The sequence below is a fragment of the Tiliqua scincoides genome, chromosome 4 (genome assembly GCF_035046505.1).
Source record: "Tiliqua scincoides isolate rTilSci1 chromosome 4, rTilSci1.hap2, whole genome shotgun sequence".
Lineage (NCBI taxonomy): Eukaryota > Metazoa > Chordata > Lepidosauria > Squamata > Scincidae > Tiliqua > Tiliqua scincoides.
In genome coordinates this window covers 104,558,644-104,585,427 of record NC_089824.1, presented here as the reverse complement: position 1 = coordinate 104,585,427, position 26,784 = coordinate 104,558,644, and the positions used below count along the sequence as shown (strand labels likewise).

The 26,784-nt window shown below is 44.2% G+C and overlaps 1 protein-coding gene across 1 annotated transcript in view; it reads right to left on the bottom strand.

The window, feature by feature from the left end:
• ZMAT2 (zinc finger matrin-type 2) overlaps nt 1–26,619 on the bottom strand; it is a 31,470-nt gene extending 4,851 nt beyond the window's left edge. Inside the window, exons 1-4 of the mRNA XM_066625331.1 lie at nt 26,546–26,619; nt 5,151–5,244; nt 4,728–4,851; nt 2,812–2,885 (exon numbers count right to left, since the gene is read on the bottom strand). Of these exons, the coding sequence (XP_066481428.1) occupies nt 2,812–2,885; nt 4,728–4,851; nt 5,151–5,244; nt 26,546–26,563 (310 nt within the window). The 5' untranslated portion in view covers nt 26,564–26,619. The remainder of the gene's footprint in view (nt 1–2,811; nt 2,886–4,727; nt 4,852–5,150; nt 5,245–26,545) is intronic.
• Between the last annotated feature and the right edge of the window lie 165 nt (nt 26,620–26,784).

Sequence of the window (26,784 nt, the reverse complement as noted above, 5' to 3'; positions counted from 1 at the left end):
AGAATGACATTCTGCCAGGACCCACTAGAAGTGATGCCATTAACATAGAAGTGATGTCATGACTGGAAGTGACATCATCAAGTAGAAAATTTTTTAACATCCCCGAAAACAAAACCAAATCAAATCAATTAATTAAGAACCCTCCTAACTCTCCCAAGCAATTGCTGATCTGTTAAAAATAATCCCCAAACATTTCAAAGGCTGCAATTCTACTCACACTTACCCAGTTGTAAGCCCCACTGACTATCATTGTTAAAAGAATATAAAATTTCTATTAAAAATTCAGATCTGTAGCATTTCCCCAAATGCAGTCACTAAGGTAGCATCAAGTCTAATATACTAAAAATAAAATACACACTGAAATGAATGGGGACCCACCTGAAATGGGTTTGTGACCCACCTAGTGGGTCCTGGTCCAGTTTGAGAAACACTGTCCTAGAAGATAATTATTACAGGGTAATACCATCTAAAGCTAAGTCAGATTCTAATTAAGTTGGTATGCTCAACAGGCCATCTATGAGGAAGTTGCATCAGAGCACAAGTGTGAAGCTGCCTTCTGACATAGACCTGTCCAAATCAGACAAACTTTGAATGCTCAAGGAAGAAGGCAAAAGCCTCATTATTTCCAGAAAGGTTATATGAAGCATATGAAGCAAAGACTGTGATTTAGTATGATCCTACTTCCTCATTATTATTCATGATATTGTGTTTTAAAATTTGTTTTCTCTATTGATGGCAAAGAAGGCAAATAAGATTCTTGGCTGCACCAACAGAAGTAAAATAACAAGATCATGAGAAGTAATGGTACTGCTTTAGCCAGATTCCACCTGCAGTATTGTGTCCAGTTCTGGGCACAACAGTTTAAGCAAGACACTGACAAACTGGAGCAAATTCAAAGGAAGGCAACTAGGATGGTGTGCGGGCTGGAGACCATGTTTTATGAAGAAAGGTTGAAGGTGTTGGGCATATAGTTTGGAGAAGGCGTCACCCAGGCCTAGCCCCAGTGACGTGGGTCTACTCGGGAGCACGGATCTCCTCAGGGGGAGGACAGCTGGGGAAGTACTGCCTGGATCTGGCTCCTAGGCAAAGGGTCTTTCTGGGAGAAGGGCCCAGGCCAGTTATATGGCCAGAAGGGGTGGGACAAGCTGGGCTGGCTGCTGGGCTCATAAGGAGCCTGGCAGCCATAGGAAGAGGTGGCTCTCTCCTTAGGACGGTGGTTTCTTCCAGACCATCCCCAGTGGGATCTCTGCAGACAACCCCACCACCAGCAGGACCAGAAAGACAGCTAACTCCAGCGCCTGTGAGGGATCAGGGATGGATCTTGCTGAATGGACATTGCAGACCACATATCATGCGATTTAGAATCAACAGAAGCTTTTGTTCAACTGGAATAATTCAGGAACGTAAGGAAATCTGTTAAGAGAAATATATCTCAGGAGACATTGTCTTGTCCACCAGACAGGACAATTTAAAAGATGTTTTGTATCTACATCTTAGGGTCAAAGTACATTTACTATTAAATGTATAATTTGGCTTTGGCACTGTGTTGTTGCTGTCATTTAAAGTTAAAGAGCGGCCGGGGGATCAAGATTAGGGTTCACAGGGAAGGAGTACTTCACCCTTTCCTCCATGCCTCAGGCCCAAAGCTGATATTAGCCCCAAGATGGAAGTATTTACTGGCACCAACACATCTGCTTTGAAAACCACACAAAGCTGGTATAGTGCATAGAGTTCGACCTGGACCAGGAACACTTTGTTTCAAATCCCTGCTCAGTCCTGGGTGACCCTGGGTCAGGCACCATCTCTCACAGGACTATTGTGAGGATAAGGGAACGGGGAGGAGTTGTACACATTACCCTGGACTCCTTGGAGGACAGGTGATAATATCAGTACAGAAAATAAAACTGTCTCCACATGACAAGTTGCTGTATAACTGTCAGACAGTGCAGCCTGCTTGCTATCTCCACAGCATCAGCCTTTAACAGAGTCTATAGAGGCATAGACTCTATTCTTCTCCAGATGGGGGATTAGCCCAGATGAAGAGTGCCACACATCGAGGATGCCTCCCTGCAGTGCAATATGAAGGGCCACCATCTGCTGGGTGTTCATAGCCAGTCAAAGATGAATGAGGTCACAAAATGAGATTACAGGGACAGCATGGATAAATCAGTAAACACAGCAATATTCTCACCTCCAAACTTCTGAATGATGTTTGTTAAACTGTCAGAATTATCTAAGGATATGGGAAGAAACAACTTGAAGAACAACTTCACTACTTGAAGTTTGGGAACCTATTTAATGTCTCAAAGAAGCAGCCTTTAAGTACGTTCACTAAAGGCAGCCTGTGACATTATATGGAAGAGTCAACATAGGAGGCCCCTTTCTCTGTAGTGTAATCAAAGCTCAATGCAGGTTACATAAAATGCAATTCAATGACCACTGCCTCTTTCCTTGAACTGCTGAGTTCAAGGAATACAGCAGAAGAGAATGCATTCCTATCTTTCTCTTCCCATTTGGGTGGCGGGTGTGTGCTTTCCCAAGTACCATCTCTCTTGGTATTCTCATATCCATAATGAGTAGGACGACGGAATCTCCATCTCTTGACAAGATGAACAGTATTGGGGCATCCCAGCCAGGAATGAGCAGAATCAAAGGAGATCAGACCTGCAAACAGACACCTGGCAGGTATCCCAGTCTTTTAGCCAAAGACTGCTGAAAGGTCAACATTTTCTGCTGTTTACCAAGATTATCTCACTCCTGTACAACTCCTGGAAATCAAATCAGTGAAAGAAAAGCACCAGCTATCCTTACGTTTTTTGCCATTGATATGATCCAAGAAGTTGATGGAATCTTTCACTACACAGTCACAGACATTACAATAATACCTGGAATAGAAAAAGAGCATCAGTGTCTGCATCTGAAATGAAACTTTATGTGAAGTTTCTGGTTTCTCTGTTATACCAATTTAAGGTGGGTGCCATATAAAAGCAGCTGTAAAGAAAGGAGATGGAACTCCCACACAGTGCAAAGGAAGAGTACATTAGAGAAAATATTTTCATAATAAATCCCTCGTCCTTTACAGTGCATCCATCTCCCTTCTTTCCTGCTGCCATTTTGGTTGCTGCCTGCCTGTCTTTACACACACAGAGGTAGTCTAACTGATAAGATTACACATGCAGAAGTCAAACAGACAAGCGCAATGTCTCTTTTGGGGGGTTTAGTTTTATGCTCCATGGAAAGAATGAATTCCCCCCAGTCTGGAGCTCACACACACACAAAGCCACAATTTCTTCTGAGCTTGTGCAAGGCTTTCTCAGACCCCACTTCCTGCTACATGTGCACTTGCAGACTTCAATTGCAATTTACTGCAACTGAGCACCTGATGAGCAGCATGTGCTCCTGCTAAGCCCAGTGGAACAACCTTTATCAAGTCCAAGGCACTTGCACACTGGGGAGAGAAGAGCAGGGAGCTCACAGGCTTTCTTGCAAAGTCAGACAGAGCAGGGCCTACAAACACAGGATACCATCACAAGTTCTTGCTTCCTGGACTCACAAGTCATTTGAACTGAGTTCAGTGAGGAGAAGTGGGGTTTTGTGGCTGTTCACTTCCAGCAGCAACCATCAACTTGTCAACTCTGCCAAACTCAGTAGCAAGTGCCAGGATAGGTTCCCAAGGCACACACTAATTATTCAATGTGTTCCCTTCCAGATGTTTGGTTTTGTATGCAAAGGTGTAAGAAACACTAATGTTCTTTCAGTGACCCACTCTTAGCATCTGGGCACATATGATAACAGCATTTTGTTTAAATGTCAATTTTATCTTCCTTGGTACTTCTGTGTGATGAAAGAGGGGTAACCTACAGTATATGCTGGAAGCCTGGGTCACTACCTCTGCTTTCGCTCCCAATATTGCTTTAACCAGACATGCTCCCTCTGCATTACTTTTCTGCTCTATGGAAGCAGATGCAACTACCATCTCCAAGGTGTTGTGAGGGCAAGAAGCATGCATTGTAAAAGCACGGTGGTGAAGCCTCTCTCTTTACTTGCATCACTTACTCTGTTGGATTTACAGCCCAATCTGAATATACAGAGAGTCGTAAGGCAGCCTCCGCTGGCTCAACACTAGTTACGCCAGTGGGGGAGAAGGTTAGGACTGGGCCATCAGTTTCCTATCTGCAAAAATGACTTGATCTGATCATGCAGAGCCCAGGGTAAGCCTTGTGCAGCTAGCACCAGCGGTAGTATGGGAGGCCAGGCAAATGGTCCTGAGTGGAAGGACACAAAGAACCAGGGGCCATAGATCCAACTTGCATATCCTGTGCTCATGTAATTCCTCCCTTTTCACTCCACAGACTTGTGTGTCAGTGTAAAGCCTCTACAGAGGCACAGGTTAAGATGTTCCCTTTGGGGTTGCCAACTCTCGAAGTAAAAAATTCTGGTACCTGAGCCCAGTGGCTTTTGGTGGGTACAGTGGCAGGGTCTAGGGCAAAAGTGGCCTATTCACCTGAGGTGTGCAGCTTTAAAAACAAAACACAGCCCCAAAGCAACCAGCCAGGATCTTTTTATTCTTGTTAGCTGACAACCTTAGTTCCCTTCCTCCACTTCATCATTCACTGGAGATGGACTCTATGCCAGCGATCCCTGAAAATAAGGTTACCTAAGATTAATAAGATACAAGAGCATTTCCTGGGAGTGCATTCATATTGTAAGAACTTGACATGACTCACCCTCCCATCTCAGACTGAGGAGTCGTTTTGGTAATAACAATGGTTTTCCCCAGCTTGGATTCCAGGTCCACCTTGTAGTCTCGGTGCCGAAGAAGCTCGCGCTTGACAGGCTGTACGGGTTTGCCTAAAAGTTGACCCAGAAGTTTTAAAATATGCTCCTGTTTAACCTGGGAATTTAATAGGATTGCACTGCAATTGTAATGTTCCTTGTTTTTAAGTAAGGATGAACTCTTTTCTAATCTTGTGTTTGCTAAACATCAGGAAAGGAATGAAATTCTTACAAATTTGTTTGGGCGGGAAGAGAAGCAAAAGATGACGTGGCCTATTCTTTCCCTTGGCAATTCTGTTCATTTTATCTCCCCACCTTATTGATGCTTATTAATGGACTAAGCAGTGCTATCCCATAATTAGCATGGTACCAACCATCTTTCTTTTCTCTCTCCTCCGTGAGCCGTTTCTCTGCAAGCTTCTCATATTCATCTTTGTCCCACTTCCGGCGGAAGTCCAAGTTTTTAGCCTATGAAGCAGGGAAAAATGCAAGAATTCAATTTTCAATTCATCAACAACAGACAGTTTTAGTACCAGAAAGATCTAGAGCAGGGGTGTCAAACATGTTTCATACTGAGGGCCGAATAGCATTCATGATGACTGCTGAGGGCCAAAAGTGATGACATTAGGCAGGAAGTGATGTCATTAAACAGGTCATAACCAAAAATAAGCACTTTTTCTCATTTAGGAACTCATTAGCTGCAAATGACAGAATAGAAAACACACAAATCCTGATCATATTTCAAGACACGGGAGAGCCTAATTTTCATGTGGGCTGCCCTTTCAGCAGTGCCACCTCAGCACTGCTAAGCAGCTGAGAGCCTGAGGGCCTGATGAAAAGCTTCTGCGGGCCACATCCAACCCCTGGGCCTTATGTTTGACACCACTGATCTACTGGATGCATAGGGTGCTGGCTACAGGCAAGAGTAGTCAATTTCACTCACAGGTCTTCCAACAGGAAAAAGACTATGAACAGGCAATGCTTATGCCAGAAGATTAAACTACCACCTTATTAAACCATCAGGCAGAGGATTTTAAAATAGAGCACAAAATGATTAAACCTTATGAACAGTCTGATAAAAAATCATTATTTGTATTTTCCTTAGACAATTGCTTTACAAATATGGGTCATGACTTTACATCTAACTTGTTGAAATAAATGCTAAGCAGTGCACAGGGACACTACAAGAGCAGCAAGAGTAGTTCATTTTCTTTTAAAGGGTCAAATTCTGTAAAGGAGCTACCACAGGAAAGCAAAAACCCTCTCTTAAAAAGAAAAAAGAAACATGCATTCAAACAAGTGGCTTGGATTCTAACCACCAGATATTAAGAAACTACCTCCTGATACAACAGACGGATAGTGACAAGGGTAAAAAAAAAACCAGGCCTCTAACTTAGCATATATCTCAGTAGGTCTTTGGATGTTGCTGGATCTTGCACCCTTCACTCAAATGACAACAGTGCTCGATTGCAATTGATCTGAATATCTGAGAGTATCTGGGTTCACAGATTATAATTTTAAATGCTGAAGTTGTCAGACTTGGGGCCCAGGCCTATCCAACTTTTCAGAGCTGGTACAGTTGAGCCAGCAGGGTGTGCGCTGCATCCTGCACTGGTGGCCTGCATCCTGGTGCGCTGATGCATCCTGCATCCTGGTGTGCTGCATCCTGCACTGCACTGGAAGCAATCATGGTGGCCTTCTGAAGGTAAGGGAACATTTGCTCCCTTAGCATTTGTGCTGGAAAGTTGGATAGGACTGTGCCCTCAGTGATGCAGAGGAGCAAAAAGAGTTCAACATCTAGGTGGCTAGGTGTCATTCCACTTATATACTAGCCTCCCAAATAATGTAGTATTAGAGACACACTATCATCCTACCAACCAAAATGCTGAGGGTGGTTTTGACTTGGAGAAAGAAATCAGAGAAAACAGCTAAAGGAAAAGGTGATGCAGTAATGGGTGGCTTCCCTTACTCACACACAACATGTCAAAGAGAGTAATAAATAATAATAATAATAATAATAATAATAATAATAATAATAATAATAATAATAATAATAATAATAATAATAAACTTTATTTTTATCCCGCCCTTCTCCCCAAAGGGACCCAGGGCGGCTTACAACATATTAAAAAAAACAAATTAAAACATAATTTAACAGATAAAAACATATTAAAAACACATTAAGAGAAACCATAAAAACAGTAATCAGATAAAAGTCAGAATAAAAAGAGCATAAAACAGCAGTTCAAGGAGGAATCACGCCTGTAAAAAACTAAAAGATGTATAAAAGATGTTAAAAAGGCTTGTGTTAAAAAGAGTCAGAAGGCTTGTGTAAACAACAAGGTCTTCAGGCCTCGCCGAAAGGTCTCGAGGGAGGGAGCCATTCTCAAGTCAAGGGGAAGGGAGTTCCATAACATTGGTGCCACTACTGAGAAGAAAAGCTGTCTTGATATACCAAACGACTCTGCCCTAGAACACTTGGTCTTGGAACTGACCAGATGGAAGGTGCCCTTGGACTTAACCCTATGGGGTGCCCACAACCTCATGCAAGAGCTAAGTGTGGTTGAACCATTTAAAAACAATGACCTTAATGGTGTGACCATAGTGTGCTATCCAGTTCAGCATATATGTAATTGGAAAGTCATCAAGAAGGTTCAACATAAACACTCTGGACTTCTAAAAAGGAGACCTCAAAATGAGGGGACTGGTGAAAAGACAGCTGCGGAGTTAAAAGGTCAAGTCTCTTCAGAGCGCATGGAGCTTATTTAAAACCACCACAACAGAAGCTCCACAAGAATGTAAACAACTAAATAGGAAAGGCACTATGAGGTCCAGGAGGCAACCAGCCTCACCCATATGAACAAAAAAACCCAACAATATACGTATATGCTGGTGGGGTCTGAGCTGTTGGTGGCAAACCAGGAAAGAGAACTTAAGGTCACTGGTGCACACCTCAATGAAAGTGTTGACCTAATGTGCAGTGGCAATGAAGAAAGCAAACTCCATGCTTAGGTTCATCTTGAAAGGGGCTGAGAATTAGACTGCTAATATTACATTATATTGCCTCCATATAAATCTATGGGGTGGCCACATTAGGAATAAAGGCCAATAAGGAGAGACATGACTGAGACTTATAAAACTGTGCATGGTGTGGAGAGAGTGGAGAGAGTTTTTTTTTTCCTGTTTCAGAATACTAAAGAACCAGGTGACATTCACTGAAACTGACTGGCAGAAGATTTAGGACAGTCTGTGGAATTCATTGCCATAAGGTGTGGCAATGAAAGAGGATTGGATATAAAGTCATGGTCGATCAATGGCTACTGATCCTGAAGACTTTGTGCTATCCCTGGTTCAGCAGCACTGTGCCTCTAAATTGCCTCCCTTGCAAGGGAGGAAGAGACGAATGCATTTCTGTCCCGCTTGTGGGCTTCCCAGACCTAGCTGGGGGGCCACTCTGCCAAACAGAATACTGGAGGGGCCTTTGGCCAGATCTAGCAGTGTTTTTGTTATGTTTTTATGTACTCTGTCAAATGCCTGCCTGCTGTTTTGAAGCAGGCATTTGCTTTCTTATGGGAGCTCCTTTGCAGAACTTAAAAGTAAATTTTAGTCCCTCCTCTTTTATTAAGCAGTCTTGTCCCAGGCCTTACACTAACACAATAGCCCTGCTGAACTAGACATTAGTCTACTGGATCCATTTGTTAAAATGTGAAAAACAGTAGATTTTCTGTCTTTTTAAACACCTAACAGCCGTAGCAATATTGCCACCTTATGACAAATGCACCATTTTTGACAGCAGACAAGGGTCTCCTGCATGCTTCCCAGGTACAGTAGAAGTTGCAGTTTCTGGCACTTGAGCCATGCAGCTCAACATGCAAGGGTTTAAAAAGCTGCACCTGGCAAAATTCCCTTCTCTATACAATGGTTAAAGGTACAGGCACTCTGCCCCCATTTGTATCTGGTAACCCTATCTATTATCTGCCTCAGCAAGCCCAGTGTCTAATGTGCAATCTCTCAAGTCCATTCAGAGTGAAACTGATAATTTTTGGAGTGGAGTGACACCAACAACACTGATAACGTCCCCAGTGAAACAGACAGCTATAGAAACTGAGACATTCTGATAGCCTGAAAACTCAGCAAAGCTTCAGTCCTAGAGATAACATATATTGCAACTTTTACTGTAGAAAGTGTCAAATTAATTCACAACCATAGCTCTTCAATGTGTAGAGCTTGCAATTTGCCATAAATGGATGTGCCATTCAGACATAATCACAGGGGATCTGAAACACAAGGGTGGGAGGGATATAAGGCTTCCTCCAGCCCACCCCAGTCTCCAATGGCCAGCCCTCATTCAGCCAAAGCCAGTCGCTTGCTGCTGCCCCTTATGCACCAAATAGCAAAGAGTATGAACATGGAGTGGGATGTAATTAAGTAGTAGTTCCATCCTTCAGAAAGTCCAGCAAAATCTAAGTCTGGAATGCAATTCAGTTGGACATTTGGCAACTGGAGACAATATGTGTAATTTGGTGGTAGCTTTTAAATTTATTTAATAGCCAAAAGAGAGGGAAATGTTAACATTTCTTTTTCTTTTTTAAAAAAATCTCTTTTCAAAAATACTATTTTATGTTGGTTTTAAATTATTGTTGCCTGCCCAGAGCATTCAGAAGAGAAGAGAGCTTCAAATTTAAATTATGTTAAGTTTTACATTTTTAAATTGTTACTAAGCCTGAGCCTAAGGGATAGGGAGAATGAGAAATCTAAAATAAAATTAGTCAAGCATTTACTACACAAGCATTTTAATTTCAGCGCTTCTTTTCTTGTTACTTTTTCCACCCCTTTTCAAGATATGAGTCCTGGATTTCAATAGGAGCCTGGGGATCCCTCTCTCCAGTTGCTTTTTCACCTACCCCAGCAAGACAGCATTTTCAACACAGAAAATCTGGTCCAGGGTTAACTCTTGCTTGTCCAGATCACAAAAATAGATGCTTCCAAGAAACAAGAATGTCCACAGCTAAAAGGAATTTTTAATGTGTTTTTAGAATCATTGCCACAACACTACAGATTGCCACTACACTGCAAATAGAATACTGTTATTAAATGAATGGCACCATCAATGTACTTGCACTGCGGTTCCATGAAGTATGTAATGGTAAAAATAGGATTGAAGAGGATAGAAGAGCTTGCTGAATCTATCTATTAAAGACATGATCTATGAAGTTACCATGAATGTAGTCACTTTTTAAGGGCACAATCCTGGCTCTGAGATAGGCTGAAGCATGTCCCCTAAGCTGGCCTTGGAGTGTTGCAAAAGTGAGACTGCACTGGCTGTGTTGGGCCAGAGTGGGGGTCTGGGAAGGGTGGGGGTCCTGTGGGTGAGTGGGGTCAGGATCTGGCACTTGTGCTAGATCCTAGCCCCAGTCCTGGGAGATCCAGAGCAGAGCTGCTCAGATCTGTGCCACCTCTTTAGGTGGCACAGATCCAAGTAGCCCTATTGGGGCTGCTGCTGCAGCATTGCCCAGGGCAAGGTGAATGAATTCCCCTTGCCCCGGGCTGAGCCACTGGAAGCCTCAACCCCGCGTTGGATATGGGACAGGTCAGCCTCCCTGTTCCAGGTTAGGATTGTGCTGCCTGATGCATAACTAAAATAAACTAGACCAGTGGTTCTTAAACTTTTAGCCCTGGACCCACTTTTTAGAATGAGAATCTGTCAGGACCCACAAAAAGTGTTGTCATGACCAGAAGTGACATCAACAAGCAGGAAATTTCTTAACAATCCTAGGCTGCAATCCTACCCACACTTAACCAGGAATAACTCCCATTGACTATCATTGTTAAAAGAATGTACATAGCCAGTTAGAAGTACAGTTTTGTAACATTTCCCCAAATGCAGTGACATCAGGTGGTAGCATCAAGTCTAACATATTAAAAATAAAATACTGAAATGAATGTGGACCCACCTGAAATTGGCTCATGACCCACCCAGTGGATCCCAAACCACAGTTTGAGAAACACTGAACTATATGAAAAGGACTGAAGATTACGTTGGTGGATGAACCAATCTCAACTAATTCGCTCAGGTGGCTCATACAAAATTCTCATACAAAATGTTCACCTTTTGCAGGGTTTCTTTGTAAATCAAAGACAACCTTCACAAATCTCTAACATGACTACCATAAAGGCTCTGAAGCAGGAAAGCATTGTATATCAGCATCTACTTGCCTCTGAGCATCGACCTTATACCGCTCATGTCTATGGCAGCAGGATGTACAGAATATATAGGATGCCTTTCACTACAACAATTTATCTTGATGTAGCAGGAGCATGCAAGTTTTTGAGCTGCACAGCACATTTTATCGAGTAGTTTACAGCTCTGAGTGAGACTGTGAAAAATGGGCTTGGTTCACTTGTTGGAGTCATCTGGAGCTACTTACCCTACAGCCCCCTTGTCACGCTGCACCTGGGAGTTCTTGCTTTCTGCTTTGGCACAATGTGACCTGCAGTTTGTGCCTTAACTTGGAAGGAGTTGTTTTTGTGAAGACGATCATGCTTTGGAACACAGGATTAGGCTTTGTACTTCTTTCCAGACCTGATACTGTTGCCTTTGAATTAGTTACTGGCACAGAGAGCCAAATATGCAAGCCCAATGTTTTTCAATCAGGATACTCGTACCACCGGTGGTACTTGAGGTGGTGTCTAGCGGTACACATGAGACCCCCAGAACCCTGACAGCGAGACCAACAAAGCAATGGTAGGAGGCTTGGCGGGCAGAGTTCCAGCGTGCGCTTTTCGTGAGCTTGAAAAAGCCCTCCCATCCACCCTGAGCCTCTTACCGGTGTTTGCTGTGTCATACCTGACCTTCCAATTCAGATGTAACTGGTGATGACATCATTTCCAGTTACATTCAGTGGCACTTCCAATAGGGGGATCGTGTAAAGTGGTATAGCAAGGGACAAACATTGAGAAATGCTGTACTAGCCATTGCCACTAAAAATGCCTGCATATTTAAGGATATGGATGGCTGTAACAGTAAAACATCCATCTGTCAAGCAGTCTACACTGTTAGCCTCTGGTATTATTAATAGATATTTTAGGGGTGAAGATAAATTTTTCCAAAACAGCTTGGAAAATCTATGCTGTTGGATCCTGGTCTCTAGAGTATTTTCAGGTAGTCTTCAAGGCTGTAATCAAAAGAATATAAGAAAATGTGGAAAATTCAGATATGTCTTTAAAGTGTTTATTATATCCTGAAGAGGCAATTCAACGATAACTGAAAATTTAAAGTTTAGTCTAGCAGTGGCTTGCCTCTTCTGCAGCATGAAGAACTGTTATGCAAACAACACCCACTGCTGCATGCATGGTTCTCACTTGCCTGTGTTTGGAGTTTAAAGATTATAGTCACAGACTACAAAAGCAGCAATTGAGGCATAATCCTGGAAACCTGTCAAGCATCCTCCCCATAGGGATCATAAGGTAAGTAATTGTGTTGGACCTCAGAGATCAAGCAAAGCAGAATGTAGCCCTTAAATCAACAAAGTTTAAGAATCAGTGTGGGAGAAGAAACTGACCCTCTGATTTGATTGCTGAGAGCACGTAAAAATGGGCACAAGTAATATTCTCCTGTAAAAACAATATAACCGTGTTTTTCAACCTAAGGGAAGGGACTCTAATGGGGTTGTGAAGCCTCATTTGGGGGGTCACAGCAACCTTTCAAAGCCTGTGCAAGAGAGTGCTTGATCCAATCCAATAATGGTACTGAGTAATCAAAACTGAGTTTTTGAAATAATCCTGCACAGCCTCTTCTTGCTGTCTTGCTCGCAGCACCTAAGGCGGCCCTGTTTAGGCTGCTCCCTCAGAGGGTTGCTGTGAAGACACATGAGGCAGGGGGAAATGTGGCAGGCAGCAATGGGGGGGGTGGGTGGATAGCAGACAGATTGGGTCCTAGGAGGGGGACAAGATCAGCAGTGGGTCCCCAGCCTCCTACTTCATTTATTGGTGTCGTGGTACAAAAAAGGTTAATAACCGCAGCAGTAGAACAAGATAGCAGTTTGTGGGCATGAATACGATTCGGCAAGAGCCACCTCTGTTGCAAAGCCTGCCTGAGCTTTGTCCCTCCTACTAATAGAAAAATGTTGCCCTCTAAAAGCAGGAGGGTCAGCGTGAAGAGAAGTCTGCTTTTGCTCCCCCCCCCCCGATTACTGTGTATAAGCCTATTGCTGGACTACTAGACAAAAGAACATTAATGTTCCTTAATGCCTAAAAATCTCTCCTCAACCTCCTGCTTTTGGGGGACAACACCCTTCAGTCAGTACCGTGTTTCCCTGAAAATAAGACCTACCCTGAAAATAAGACCTAGCGTGTTTTTTTTGAGAATTGCTGAAATATAAGACCTACCCCCAAAATAAGACCTAGCTGTGATCAGGGCCAGGAGGGGGTGGGTGGGAGGGGTCCTCGGGCAGGGGTGGGTGGACAACGTGACCAGGAACAATGCACTGCCGCAAGCCACCTAGAAAGCGCCTGCTGTACTACCTTGGGCAGAGGACGCTGAGGAGGAGCTGAGGCGGGAAGCAGCAAGCGAGGCAACCCTGCCTACCGGGCTCTGAGGCTCTCGACACCTTCCAAGGAGTAAGTCCCATTAAATATAAAGGGACTGACTTCTGAGTAGACAGGCAGGCAGGCAGGCATCCTCCTGGGTGCTGAGGGGATATTTTTGTAAGGTATATTTTTGTACATGAATGACTGTGGATTGTTGTACATTAAAAAAAAAAATAAGACCTACCCTGAAAATAAGACCTAGTGTGTTTTTTTGCGCCAAAAAAAATATAAGACAGTGTCTTATTTTGGGGGAAACATGGTAGGTAGAGCAAAGAAACAGAGTGGCTGCATTTTAATTTGAAAGAGAGAGTTGGAGTTAGTTAGGCTGGAAGCAGTCTGGTAGGGGAAATGCTTGGGGGGGGTCCACTGTAGGATGAAGCATATGCAGTAACAGTGGCATTCAAAAGGTTTGTCTCCTCATGGAGACAAACATACAAGGGTTTCCTGGCGGCACACTGATGAGAGTGCTTAGCCCCATTGCTCCCCCAGCCCCACAACTACCACTCTGGAGTCAAACAACTGCACAATGTTGCTGTTGCTTTGGGAACATGAAGTAGATTGAGCGGTTTCACTGTCTATTCCCAGGAGTCTGCTTGCTTTCAATAAGCTCCGCTCGTACGTTTGTAAATAGAGCAGATATATTACGAAGTCCCCATATGTCTCCAGTGCTCATTACCCAAAGGAAACTAAATCTTTAGGCTCTTCTCACAGACTTCCCACTGCCTGGGGAAGAAGGGAATGTGCATCACCTCTTATTTATGTGCCCTGCATGGGAGGACCACGGTCCACTAACTCACATTTCTTCAAGCCTGGCACTACCATCCTGCTCTGGAGGGACACAGAAATCTCATGGTACAAGCTAAAGATGTCTCAGTCTGTAGATAAATTAGCAAGTTATTCTGGCCAAATTAATTATGCTGTTTTACTTGGAAATGATATGATTCACCAAATGGTAGATTCAAATACATGTTTTAAAGTTTTATGTGGACAAAGTAGGGAAAAACTGCAAACCATTCTCATCGTCCCTCCCTCAAGTCTTTTGGGGCAGGGAAGGGAATGCACCTACATCCTATCATTCCACCATTTCCCTAATTTAGCCAAATGAATGACCGCATCACAATTCAAAACACAAACAACAAAAGCCTCATTTAAAGCAGTTCTAGAATCAAAGCTTCTCTCTCTCTCTCTCTCTCTCTCTCTCTCTCTCACACACACACACACACACACACACACTGCAATTTAAAATGGAATCTCTGCAAAAAAACTAGTCAGGAATCAAAAGATTTAAGCTCTCACTCTTAGCCAATCTCTGTTGATGAAAACTTTGATTCATTTATCTCCATTAAGTGGTTTAAACATAGCATAACTAAGATTATTAGCCACTTCCCCAGGTAAAGTAGAAAGGAGTTTACAAGGCAAAAATTAACATTGGGGGGATATTTTTCAGATTCACTCACAGTGACGCAGTGCTATCGCAAATCAAAGTCGGCTTGTGCCTGGAGAGAAGGCAATTTATGGCTGCTTCACTTTTCTTCTCAATAATAAAAAGAAGCTGTAGCCTTTTGAAGATCTTTTAGCCGTGTCCCTAGGCCAGGCAGAGAGAAATGAATCAAACTCAACTTCTGATCTTGCTGTAATAAGGCCTAGCTTGTGATTCCAAAGAAACTTTTCCAGAGTGATCAAACGAGGGGTTTGCTGGAAGCCCCAAAATCTTTTAACAAGTGCTTAGCAGCTACAGAGAAATTCTCCCCAAGAGATGACATACAAGAAGGAGAAAAAAAAGGACCTCAGGCCCCAACGTTCATCACAGGGCACAGAAAGGCAGGAAATGTTCTGCTTCGTAAGTAGTCAAAGCAGCAAAGAGAAAGAGGACTTCTAATCCAAGACCTTTGTTCATATCAATAGCAGAAGCACATTTAGCCAAATGATAAACACATTTGGATAGCCAAGTGTTTAGAATATTATCAGTGTTGACACGAAATAATGGAGAAGGAAACATGAACATATGACTGTTCAAGGTGGGCAAACAGCAGCACACTCAGTAGCATAGCTTCAGGAGAGCATAGCACCAAGTTTTGTAGGGCACTTCAACACGTCATGTAAGCTGCCCCTCCTCCTCGCCATTGGAGCCATTCCCAGAGACTCCTGTTTTGCTCTCACCACTGGGAATGGCTCCAACAGTAAGGGGGAGGGGCAGCTTACACAGCATGTTGTGGTGGCCTACAAAACCTTGTGTTATGTCCACTCTGCAGCGACACTACTGTGCACACTTGTTAGTTAACAGGTCAGAATATGGAAATGTCCGAAAGCCAAGGACAGCAAGTCAGTCTCCAGCAGAAAGTCAGAGCCAATGGATTCGGTGTCTGAGCTGGACATCTACAGTCCATAAAACCTTTGCACAAGCTTCTCAGTTGCACTCACAGGGCATTTGTACATGGCCCAAGAGCAGGCCTGTCAGGCTCTACTCAGTTCTCTGCTCCAAGAGTCAAAAAGGACCAAGTGATGTACTTTCATAATAAACATAATAGACTTTCATAATAGACATAATAGACAAACTGCCCAATCCTATGCATGTCTGCTCAGAGGTAAGTCCCATTAGAGTCAATGGGGCTTACTCCCAGGAAAGTGTGAATAGGATTGGGCTGCAAGTGATGTACTTTCATGATTAGAGGCCAGGAAGGGTGAGGTCTGGGTTATTCCAAGATGGCACTTTGCCTTACCCACTACCTGTACTTGAGAGGAGACATGCTGAAGTGCTGAATGCAGCAGTAAATGCCTTATTTTCCCAGCCATCCTATCCCTGCTGCCCACCAGGTTAGTCTCGCACATGCTGCCAAGGATCACCCAGCCCAGGACTGGGATTGTCTTTCTCCACAGCAGATGTGTCTGTGTGGCCCAGCACTTTATAAAATTCAGACATATAAACACCCTCCTCCTGAACTTACTTCCCAATCTAGATGCCAAGAGGGAAAATTGTACTAGAGAGCTAGTTTTCCCCCCAACATATAGCTATAATGATAGGAGAAAGATAATGATAGGATATACTATGTGGCATTTTCCTTTTGTTGCCACTCTTGAAAGTACAGAGTTCTTCTCAGTATACAGATTTGACAGAGTTGGCGTCTTCACCTAAAATCCTCCCTTAAGGACATAAGAAAAGCCCTGCCGGATAAGGACAAAGGCCCACCTAACTCAGCATCCTATTTCCTAGGGACAGTGGCCCACTACCTGTCTCAGGAAAATCCACAAGCAGGAGACAAAAGTATACCACTCTCCCACCACTGCTGTCTTGCAACTGGTATTTAGAGGCCTAAGTGATCCTCAGGGGCCACAGAATATTGAGGTTTCCAGTTGAAAAACAACCAACAGCAGAACACATTGGCAGGGTGGAGGAAAGGAATTGGCTGCTTGAGCCTTGAATAGCTGTAGGTAAACAAATCAGAGCTGAGAAGATGCAATACTCTGTTGTGGAACCTCTTTTGTTTGTCTTACTATATTTTGCATAGTGATCACAGAAGCCAAGGATACAAAAACAGGCTGCACAGCGCTTGTTGTTCAGTGTTACTTTTGGTAAAAGAACAGTTTTATTACAGTGTGATTAAAATGAGTCCCATATGTTTTACCTCTCTTCAAAGATTAATTAACTGAACCTTTAAATCAGGACTAGAAAACATTTCAAAAACTAGAGGTTCATGAAACCTTGTAGTAATTGAAAATGCCTTCCACTTTCTGTACAGATGCCCCTTTGGGCTTGTCTCTATGAACTTGCAAGTGGAGATCAAAAGGGATAGTGAAAGGCAAAGGCAGGGCTGCAAACTCAACCCCTTCCCTCTACTGTATTACCTCTTTACCCATGCATGTACATATACGCACACAATGAAATAGTCTCATGTTCAAATTCACACACACATTCACAAGTGCTTGCTTTATGAATAATCATACTATATTAACTTCATTAATAAAGTGGTGCGCCCCTTAAAGACTTTTCAGCCAGTGACAGGTCGCGTATGCGACACCCGCCACTGATTAGGAGGTCGCATCCCCCAAGCCTCTGACACTGAGGGGAGCTCTGTTCCCCTCGCCTCTGGATTTGCGCACTGCCTCTGTGAGGCTCAGAATGCCCCAGTCGCGCAAAAGACACAATTTCTGGTTTTCCAGAGGAAACTGGAAGTCGTGTCTCTTGTGCAATTCCAACATTCTCAGAAAAGCCTCCAGAGGTGAGGGGAGCAGAGCTTCCTCTTGCCTTCAGAGACTTCACATAGTGTCACACCTTGTTTGTTGACAGGGTTGCTGGTCCACATCCCTATTGCTAAGTGGCGCACGACTAGACAATGAATGGTATAATGCCATTAAGGGCGCAATTCTGAAAGTGCATTGTGCTGGCGCAGATTTAGTGCCAGCCCAAGAGCATCACAAACCTACCAGTATGTTTGTGGTGACTTGTGAGCCAACTGTGACAGCACAACGATGTATGCAGGCCTGCCAGTACAGGTGCAGAGCTCCTCAGAGGCCAGCGAAGATGAGTGCAGCACCAGTCAGAGGAGAGCATGGGAGAGGGTGATGGGAAGGTGTCCTGGGGGTGGGGACAGCTGGAGCAGATCAGAGTAACCCAACAGGGCAGGCTCAAACTCAATACAAGGTAAGGGGAAAAGACATCCCCTTACCTCAAGGTGACTTCCAGCCTGCATCTAACTTGCACTGGATACAGCACAGGACAGTCAGCCTGCCTGTTCTGGCACAGGTTAGGATTGGGCTGCCCGATTGCGTTTTAAGCCACTGAAAGTACTTCACACACACCACAGTAATCTTTACAACTCAGTGTTAATAAGTCATATTTATTATCCCAATATTTTTCCTGTTTTTATTATTAACACCATCATTTGTCTAAGTCAGTGGTTTTCAAACTCTCCAGGAGAGTTTGAGCCACTGTAAGTGCTTGAAGGGGCGGGGAGGGGGAGGCAGCAGGGGCGGTGGAAGGCAGTGGCGCGATCCCCAGGAGCGCTCGGCTCAGGGGGCTGCAGGGGCTTGGGTGCACTTACTTAAGCCTCCTGCCGCCGCCCCAGGGTGAGGGGAGCCTGGTGCGAACCTTTGGCAGGGCTCCCTGCAGCAGTGAATGTAAAAGCGGTGCAATCACGCCCCACCTCCACTAAAGCTTTCACTTTCACTGCTGCGGAGAGCCCTGCCAAAGGTTCGCACCGGGCTCCCCACACCCTGAGGAGGCTGCAGGAGGCTTGGGTAAGTGCACCCAAGTCCCTGCAGCCCCCTGAGTGGCACAATCCTGGGGATCGTGCTGCTGCCTCCTCCCTACCTCCAGGCTGCCCCCGCCCCTTAAGGGGGCAGAGGCCAGGGCCCACAGGCTAGGGTGTCACGACGCCCCAGTTTGAAAAGTCCTGGTCTAAGTCCAAAAGTGTATTTGGCATACAAGGTAATCAATTCTCAGTTAGCTCTAGGGCAGGGGTGCCCAAACCCCGGCGCGGGGGCCACTTGTGGCCCTCAGGGGCTCCCAATCCGGCCCTCAGAGAGTCCCCAGTCTACAATGAGCCTCTGGCCCTCTGGAGACTTGCTGGGGCCTGTGGTAGCCCGATGCAACTGCTCTCAGCATGAGGATGACTGTTCAACCTCTCACCTGAGCTGTGGGATGAGGGCTCCCTCCACTACTTGCTGTTTCACGTCTGTGATGCAGCAATGGCAGCAAAGGAAAGGTTAGCCTTGCTTTGTGCAAGGCCTTTTATAGGCCTTGAGCTACTGTAAGACCTTCATTCAGTCATATAAGTTCAATCTATAATATATTCATTTATGTAAATTTATTCAAATTTGAAATGTAAATTAATTCATTTTTCCCCCGGCCCCCGACAGTGTGTCAGAGAGATGATGTGGCCCTCCTGCCAAAATGTTTGGATACCCCTGCTCTAGGGTGTGCGTTTGCTCAAACTGAGACCAGATGGTTTGTGACAACTCAAAATATAGCAATACTACATGTACAAACACAGATATAAGCAACAAGCCATATGCAGACACACAAAGCAGCTCCCTTTCTCCTGCATATAAACACCCACTAATGGTCACTCTAGAAATAGCCATTTTCCTTTAGGGAAGCAGGCTCCACCAGGAAAGCTTCAGTCTGACAGACATGTGTTGCATTTATTTGTCGTTCATTAAGCTACTATTTAAAAATGGAAACATTGATTTTTGAAATATATGACATAATTTCATATATGACATAATTTCACAATTATGACATATATGACAAATTATGTCACAATTATGACATATATGACAAATTATGACATATATGACATAATTTCACAAAATCACGCCCTACAGGCATACTCTGTATGCCTGTAGGGCGTGATTTTCATACAGGCTTCATACATGTATGATTTTCATACAAACTGTTTCATACAGGCTTAGATTACAGGCTTAGATTACAGGCTTAGATTGACATAACCTACACTGGAGTTCCTAAGGTGGTTTTTGGGAGTGCATATGCAACTGCAGAGGCACAGACTACTCATCTGCTACCACCATCACAGCATACTGTCTGCCCCACCTACACAGCAGATTTGTACTGGTAGAGAGGAATGTCACACAATTCAAGATGGTGGAAGCCAGGAGAGCTGGGAAGAAGAGGCTACTGCAAAGGAGGGCACAGTGACCATTGCATGTTTGGGAACTGCTAGATTTTTCCCTTCACAACATATATATGAAGGGATTACACCCTTCAAACATATATTCTCCACAGTTATGTTACTATTACAACTGCTCCCCAACTTACAGGCAGTGGTGTAGCTAATTATCGTGTAGCCCGGTGCCAAGCTCAAAATGCTGCCCCAGAAGTGATGTCACAACCAGAAGTGACATCACACTCGGGTTTTTTCAAAAATGAAATTGGGAGGAACCCACCTCCTCCCCCCAGCAGCTCACCACCCACTTGCTCTGCTGCCTCCCCCTGTCAGTGGCTTAGCTAAGGCACCTATCTGCTACCCAGGGTCAAAGAAGATTTTGTAGTCCCCCTGCATGATAAAATCAAATTCAGGCTGCAATCCTAACCACACTTTCCTGAGAGCAAGCCCCAATGAACAAAATAAGACTTTCTTCTGAGTAGACCTTGTTAGGATTGTGCCCTTAATTAAGTAAGTAAATAAATAAAACTTTTTGGTTCCATGATGTATCATGGTAACATCTCATTGGCACTCAGAACAATCAGTCTCATAGGTCAGTCTGGAGTGAAGCAAACCCATTTTTTGTTCCACAAGACAGTCCTGTTTTCATTTTCTGGTTAATCTGCCATAACTTTTGACAGAATACAAATATTCCAGTGCAGTTTGTTTCATTGCATTCTGCATTAAATTACCTTTCCAATGATATACGAGGGTTGCCCAGAAAGTAATGCACCACATTTTTTTTCTTCAACAATTATTTATTGAACACAATGAAACTTACACACAAGAAAGAATGATGTTTCTTCTACACTCCCTATTTTTCCACGTGATCTCCATCCAGTTCTATGGCCTTCCTCCAGCGAGACACAAGGGAATGTATGCCCTGTCGGTACCACTCCTTGTTCTGGTCACGAAGCCATTTCTGCACTGTGCGAATCACCTCTTTGTCATCCTCAAAATGTCTTCCGCGAATAGCATCCTTTAATGCCCCAAACAAGTGGAAGTCTGAGGGAGCTAGGTCAGGGCTGTAGGGTGGATGGGGTAACACAGTCCGACCCTGTTTAGTGATGTGTTCCGAAGTCCTCTAACTTGTGTGAGGCCGAGCGTTATCATGCTGAATCAAACATTCACCTGGGTTGTTATGGCACCGAAGTCGCTGGAAGCGCTTCTTGAGTTTGGTTAATGTCTTCTCATAAGCTTCAGAATTAATGGTGCTGCCTCTTGGCATCACATCAATGAGTATGACGCCCTCACAGTCCCAAAACACAGTGATCTTGACCTTACCGGCGGAAGCAGTTGCTTTGAATTTTTTCTTCTGTGGAGATTGAGGATGATGCCATTCCATCGACTGTCGTTTTGTTTCGGGCTCAAAATGGTGAACCCAGGTTTCATCACCTGGACAATCCTGGCCAAGAACGCTTCCCCCTCATCTTCAAAACGTTTCAGCAACTCAGAAGAAATGTTTTTTCTGAGAGATTTGTGGTCCACCGTAAGACAGCGCGGAACCCATCGTGCACACATTTTTGAGTAATCAAGAGCACGGATGATTGCATCCACGCTTCCTTTGCTGATTGACAGCTTCAGCGCCAACTGCCTAGTTGTTATGCGTCGTCCTCGTGAATGAGCACATCAGCAAGCTGCGTCTTGTCAGGTGTGACAGCTGTGGATGGCCGCCCCGAACGCTGCAAATCTTGGAGCTCTGCCGAACCGCCTTCTAATGGCCTCACCCTCTGTGCCCAGCGACTAACCGTACTTCTGTCGACTGCAGATTCTCCATAAACTGTACACAAACGTTTGTGAATGTTCCCAACAGTTTCTTTCTCCGCAGTGAGAAATTCAATGACGACACGCTGCTTGTAACGTACATCACTTACAGACACCATTTTGAAACACTGCTGCAGCTACGCTATCTGTCTGAAGACACCAAAAATTTGTGTGCGCACTCCTGAAAATTCAAATAATGTATATCTAAAGTTTTGCATTCGTACCATTACTGTAGGCTGAGAAAAAAAATGTGGTGCATTACTTTCTGGGCAACCCTCGTATAACATGACGGTATTATTCATATATACCAAGATTTTCACAATTTTGGTCACTAGTGTCAAGCTCAGCTTGTTGTCCCCTAAAGCTTGATGACCAGTGCAACCACTACCCCCTGTACCCCCTTAGCTACGCCACTGCTTACAGGCATCCAAGTGACAGACACCTGTGTTGATGCTGCTGCAGTCAGGACAGTGCTGGGCCAGCAAAAACAGACTTTCTATGTGGGTTTCAAGTTACATATGGACCTTCAGAACCTAACCTCTCAGTAAATTGGGGACTTCGGGTAAGTAGGATTTACGGCACAATCCTAATCTCCTAGCGTTGGTACAGCAACCATTGCACCAGTTTAGGGCATTACAAATGTGCCGTAAAGCATGTTGCGACATCCAGAGAGTGCCAGTGGGAAGGCCTGCAATGTCTCGCAAGGGATGGATCCAGGCCACATGCCCAATGGAGCAGGTAAACTACTACTGAGCAGTGCAGGAGCTAAAGGAGGGCAGGGGAGTTAGATCAGGCCTAGGATGGGGGCAGGATCAGCGGTGCTGGTTCTATTCTATTCCCCTCCCAGGCTTGAAAGCCTGACATGGGGCTCCTTAGACTTCTGCTAGCAATTTTGCTGCTGCAGATCCAAGTATCCCCATTGTGCAGGCTGGGGCTTTACCCAGGGTTAGGTGACAGATGTCCCCTTAACACCAAGGAAACCTCCAGCCTGCTCCTTCCCAGCACTGGATACAACGTGGGCTGCGCAGCCCTGCTGTGACAGAGCTGGTTAGGATGGAGCTGTTACTGTAAGTAGGAGACAATGTAATAGGACAAATGGTTTTGATCTTATGATGAACAGAATGTTCAAGCTTTAGAATGACAGACTGCTGAAAAAATACCTTAACTACAGAACTGCATCTGTGATTCTATAATTCTTTAAAGGTATTGATACTTCAGATCGCTTCCAGCTCACAGGCAATACTGACATTTGTTTGATGCAAATTTTTTAAAAGTCCCCAAACCCCCAAAGAAGCTCTACAGTAGACTTTCGTTCAGGTTAAATAAACTAATAATGCATATATTCACATTACTGTAAAATGCTAAACTGAAGCAATACTGTATAGCCAAATCTAGACATACACAAACAATTCTTCCATCAGTTTAAAAGACTGCCCTAGTTCTTTACGATACCCATCTACATCTCATTGTGTATGCATCAGTATGACAAAGACTATAAATGGTCACTTGGGATCAGTGTAAATTTTGCATAAATTCAGTTAGAGAGATCCTTAAATTAATTTACCATAATTTCAACTCTTCACAAGCTGCTGAATAAGCAATTCTCACACACACAAATTTTTGTACCCTGATCCAGTGGCTCCACTGTGCACAAATGTACAGATTACAAACTAGTGGCAGTGCCATCAGGTTTTTTTTTCTTCAGTTAGTGGCAAACTACGCACCATTTTTCATTGTGTTGTTTACATAAATGTATAACATGTTTACTAACTCTATTTTAAAGTGACTATATAGTTAGGGTGAATTTTGCAGCATTCTATCATAATAAACATTGTATTCATCATTTGAAGTTAAGCATGTGCAATTTTGTGGTGGGATCATGTCACTAAACTTCATAATAATTGTATCTTAATGACTGAATTATAGTTTTAAAATTTTGTTTGAATCAAAATGTGTTGTGCTGTTTGCAATCTTTTTATTTTGATTTTTTGCTCCACCAAAAGCATATTTTAAATATATCCTTTCTGTGGTTTAGATTACATTAAAAAAAACCCAGGATTCAACAGTGCACTTCACAACAATAGTACCTTTCATTTTAATACCACACAATTCCTATCTGGTGCAGCTTTAGTAAAATCAAACATGCCGTTAACATAATCGCTGAGCATCCTTTTCTTTTTTAAATTACTTCCACTCTATCAGAGATGCAAATGTGCAGCCATAAAAATGTGCAATCTGCAAGATCTAACAAAAAATTGATACCACTCCCATATTTGTTTCAATAATATCTCCATGAATTATGTGGGGTTTTTTGTACATTTGTTGACAGATTATGTTGGGTTCTGCGCTTATATTACTCTCTGAAGTCACAAGGAATAAACCTTGTTATTACTGTACAGCATTTTCAAAGGCATCTGTAAAGGTTTACAGGATTAATTTGGTGCATAGGAAGAGGGATCATTGCTGGACCCATCTTTATCCCATCGTTGTACGTCAAATATTATACAATATCTGCAAGAACTTTCCTAAGCACCACTGTCAAGTATGTGCATTGGTTTCATATACAGTTAGCAACTAATCATATGCAGAGTTAGGCCCTGGATCTGTTTATTTCGATAGACTTACTTCACCTAACTCTGTTTACTTCACCTAACTTTGCAAAGGGTCAGGCTGTGAATCCCTAGGTTCATGTAATGATTATCATCATAATTATTTGTACCAAAGAATCAAGGCACAAGTGAGCCCACGATCTTATCAGCCATAGATCTCATCCAGAAACTGAAAGTCCCAAAACAAAGTGTACACAATGAGAAAAGCAATTGCAGTAAAGTGAGAAATAGCCATGGTCAAAAAGAATCAAAAACTTATTAGAGATTACATATTTCCAGGAGTTCGGCAGGAACTCAAACAAAAAGAAGGAGATTACTCCTAAGATAAGCTTGCCTTCAGGTGATTCTTAATGGCACCCTATGTTTACATTATGGCCGTTTACACTCCAGTTCAACACAAGTAAGCAAAAAGCTTGAATCTGCCTGTAACCAGCTATTATCAATGTTGCCAGATTTTAGGTCAAAGATCTGTCATGCACCACAATCCCAAACTTGCAAGTACAGACAGGATTTTAAAGCTCCCCTCCCACCAATGGTTTACCCACCTCCAACTACTGTGGAGATTTAGGACTCCTCATGCCAACACATCCTGGGGATGGAGAACAATGTCAAGTTCTATGCCAAGTGGACAGACACTAAGTAACCCAAGTTGGGATCTAGTCTATACTTGCATGGTGCTGGACATCACTCCTTGCCCTGGTGCATGCTGGGTTAACCCTCCACAATCACTCTGCAGTAGCTGGAAGTGCATACATTATCACAGGTGATTTGAAATCTTGTAAGCACTTGTTTACAATTTACCAACTGAAGCTTACCAACTGAAGGGTGGTGGGTGTCAAGGTTTGACCAGAACAGCCATTTTCAACCATTGTGCTGTGGCACACTGGTGTGCCACAAATGGTCCGCAGGTGTGCTGCAGGAATTTGGGGGGAGGGTCATTTATTAGTAAGGTCATTGGGGGATGTGAACCCCCCACCAACAGCATGGTATGTGTTGTCAATTGTCAAAAAACTGATGGTGTGCCTTGACAAATTTAGTACCTTGTCTGTGCGCTGCAAGATGAAAAAGTTGACAATCACTGGGCCAGAACAACCATACCAGCCTTTTTTTTCATCTCAAAGGCAAGAGTCAATCTCTAGTCCAAAATCTGTCAGCCTTAAACACAACATAACCTTAGAAAAAGACTTATGGCATCTTAAAAGACTAAGACTTCATTCATTGTGAAAACAACACAGTTCTATTTTTGCTGCTGGAGACCCTTGAGATCTGCTGTGGAATCGACTTCCCTAGACTGTTAACAGTGAACTTCGGCAGACACATAAAGCATCATCCTTGGACACTGCATGGAAGTTAATACCACCGTAAATCTTAAAGATGACACAAAGCCCTCTGTTGTTTTTGCTGCAACAGACACAGCTGGCCCTCTGAACCGAAGTCAGTCAAGACTTTACTATTGAAAGAGCCCAAGCCTATGCAGAAGTCCCACTGTAGTCAGTGGGGCTTACTCCCAGGTAAGTGTGGATAGGCTGGCAGTCTGAGAGCCCAATCCTATGCATGTCTACTCAGAAGTAAGTCCCACTGTAGTCAATAGGGCTTACTCCCAGAAAGTGTGGATAGGATTGTAGTCTGAGAGCCCAACCCTATACATGTCTACTCAGAAATAGGCCCCATTAGAGTCAATGGGGCTTACTCCCAGGAAAGTGTGGACAGGACTGCAGCCTCAGAGCCCCTCCTCTGCTTCTCTACTCAGAAGTCAGTCCCACTGCAGTCAGTGGGGCTTCCTCCCAGGAAAGTGTGGAGAGGACTGCAGCCTCAGAGCCGCCGCCTATGCACATCTACTCAGAAGTAAGCCCCATGATAGTCACTGGGGCTTCCTCCCAGGTAAGTGTGGCTAGGCTGGCAGCCTGAGGCGAGTGGACACTTCCCAGGGAACGAGCCCCACTGAACGCACCTGCTCCCGAGTACACCTGGCTAGGCTCGAGCTACACACAGAGACAGCGAGGCGCGTGGCGGGTCCACCTGTCCTGCTCCAGCCACGAAGGCAGAGCAGGTTTGGAGAGAGTACAAGAGGCGCCAGGCTGCCCCGCTACACAGCTGTCAATCATCCCAGCGCCCCCTCCGCTTCTCTCCAAGCCCACCACTTACCCCACTGCCCGACGCCATCTTGCCTGCGAAGCGTCCCGGAAGCTGCACGCGCGGCCCAATCGTCAGGCGGGCGGGAAGGTCAGGACCGGCGGCGTCGCGCTGCGCGTCCCAGCTCTGGGACGAGGACCGAGTAATACGTAGAGTCACAGTGTTGTGGGGGGGCTTGGGAGTCATGCTGAGAAAGGGGCGAGCCCAACGTGCTCTGCACGCGAAGGCATCCGGCACAATCACACTGCCTG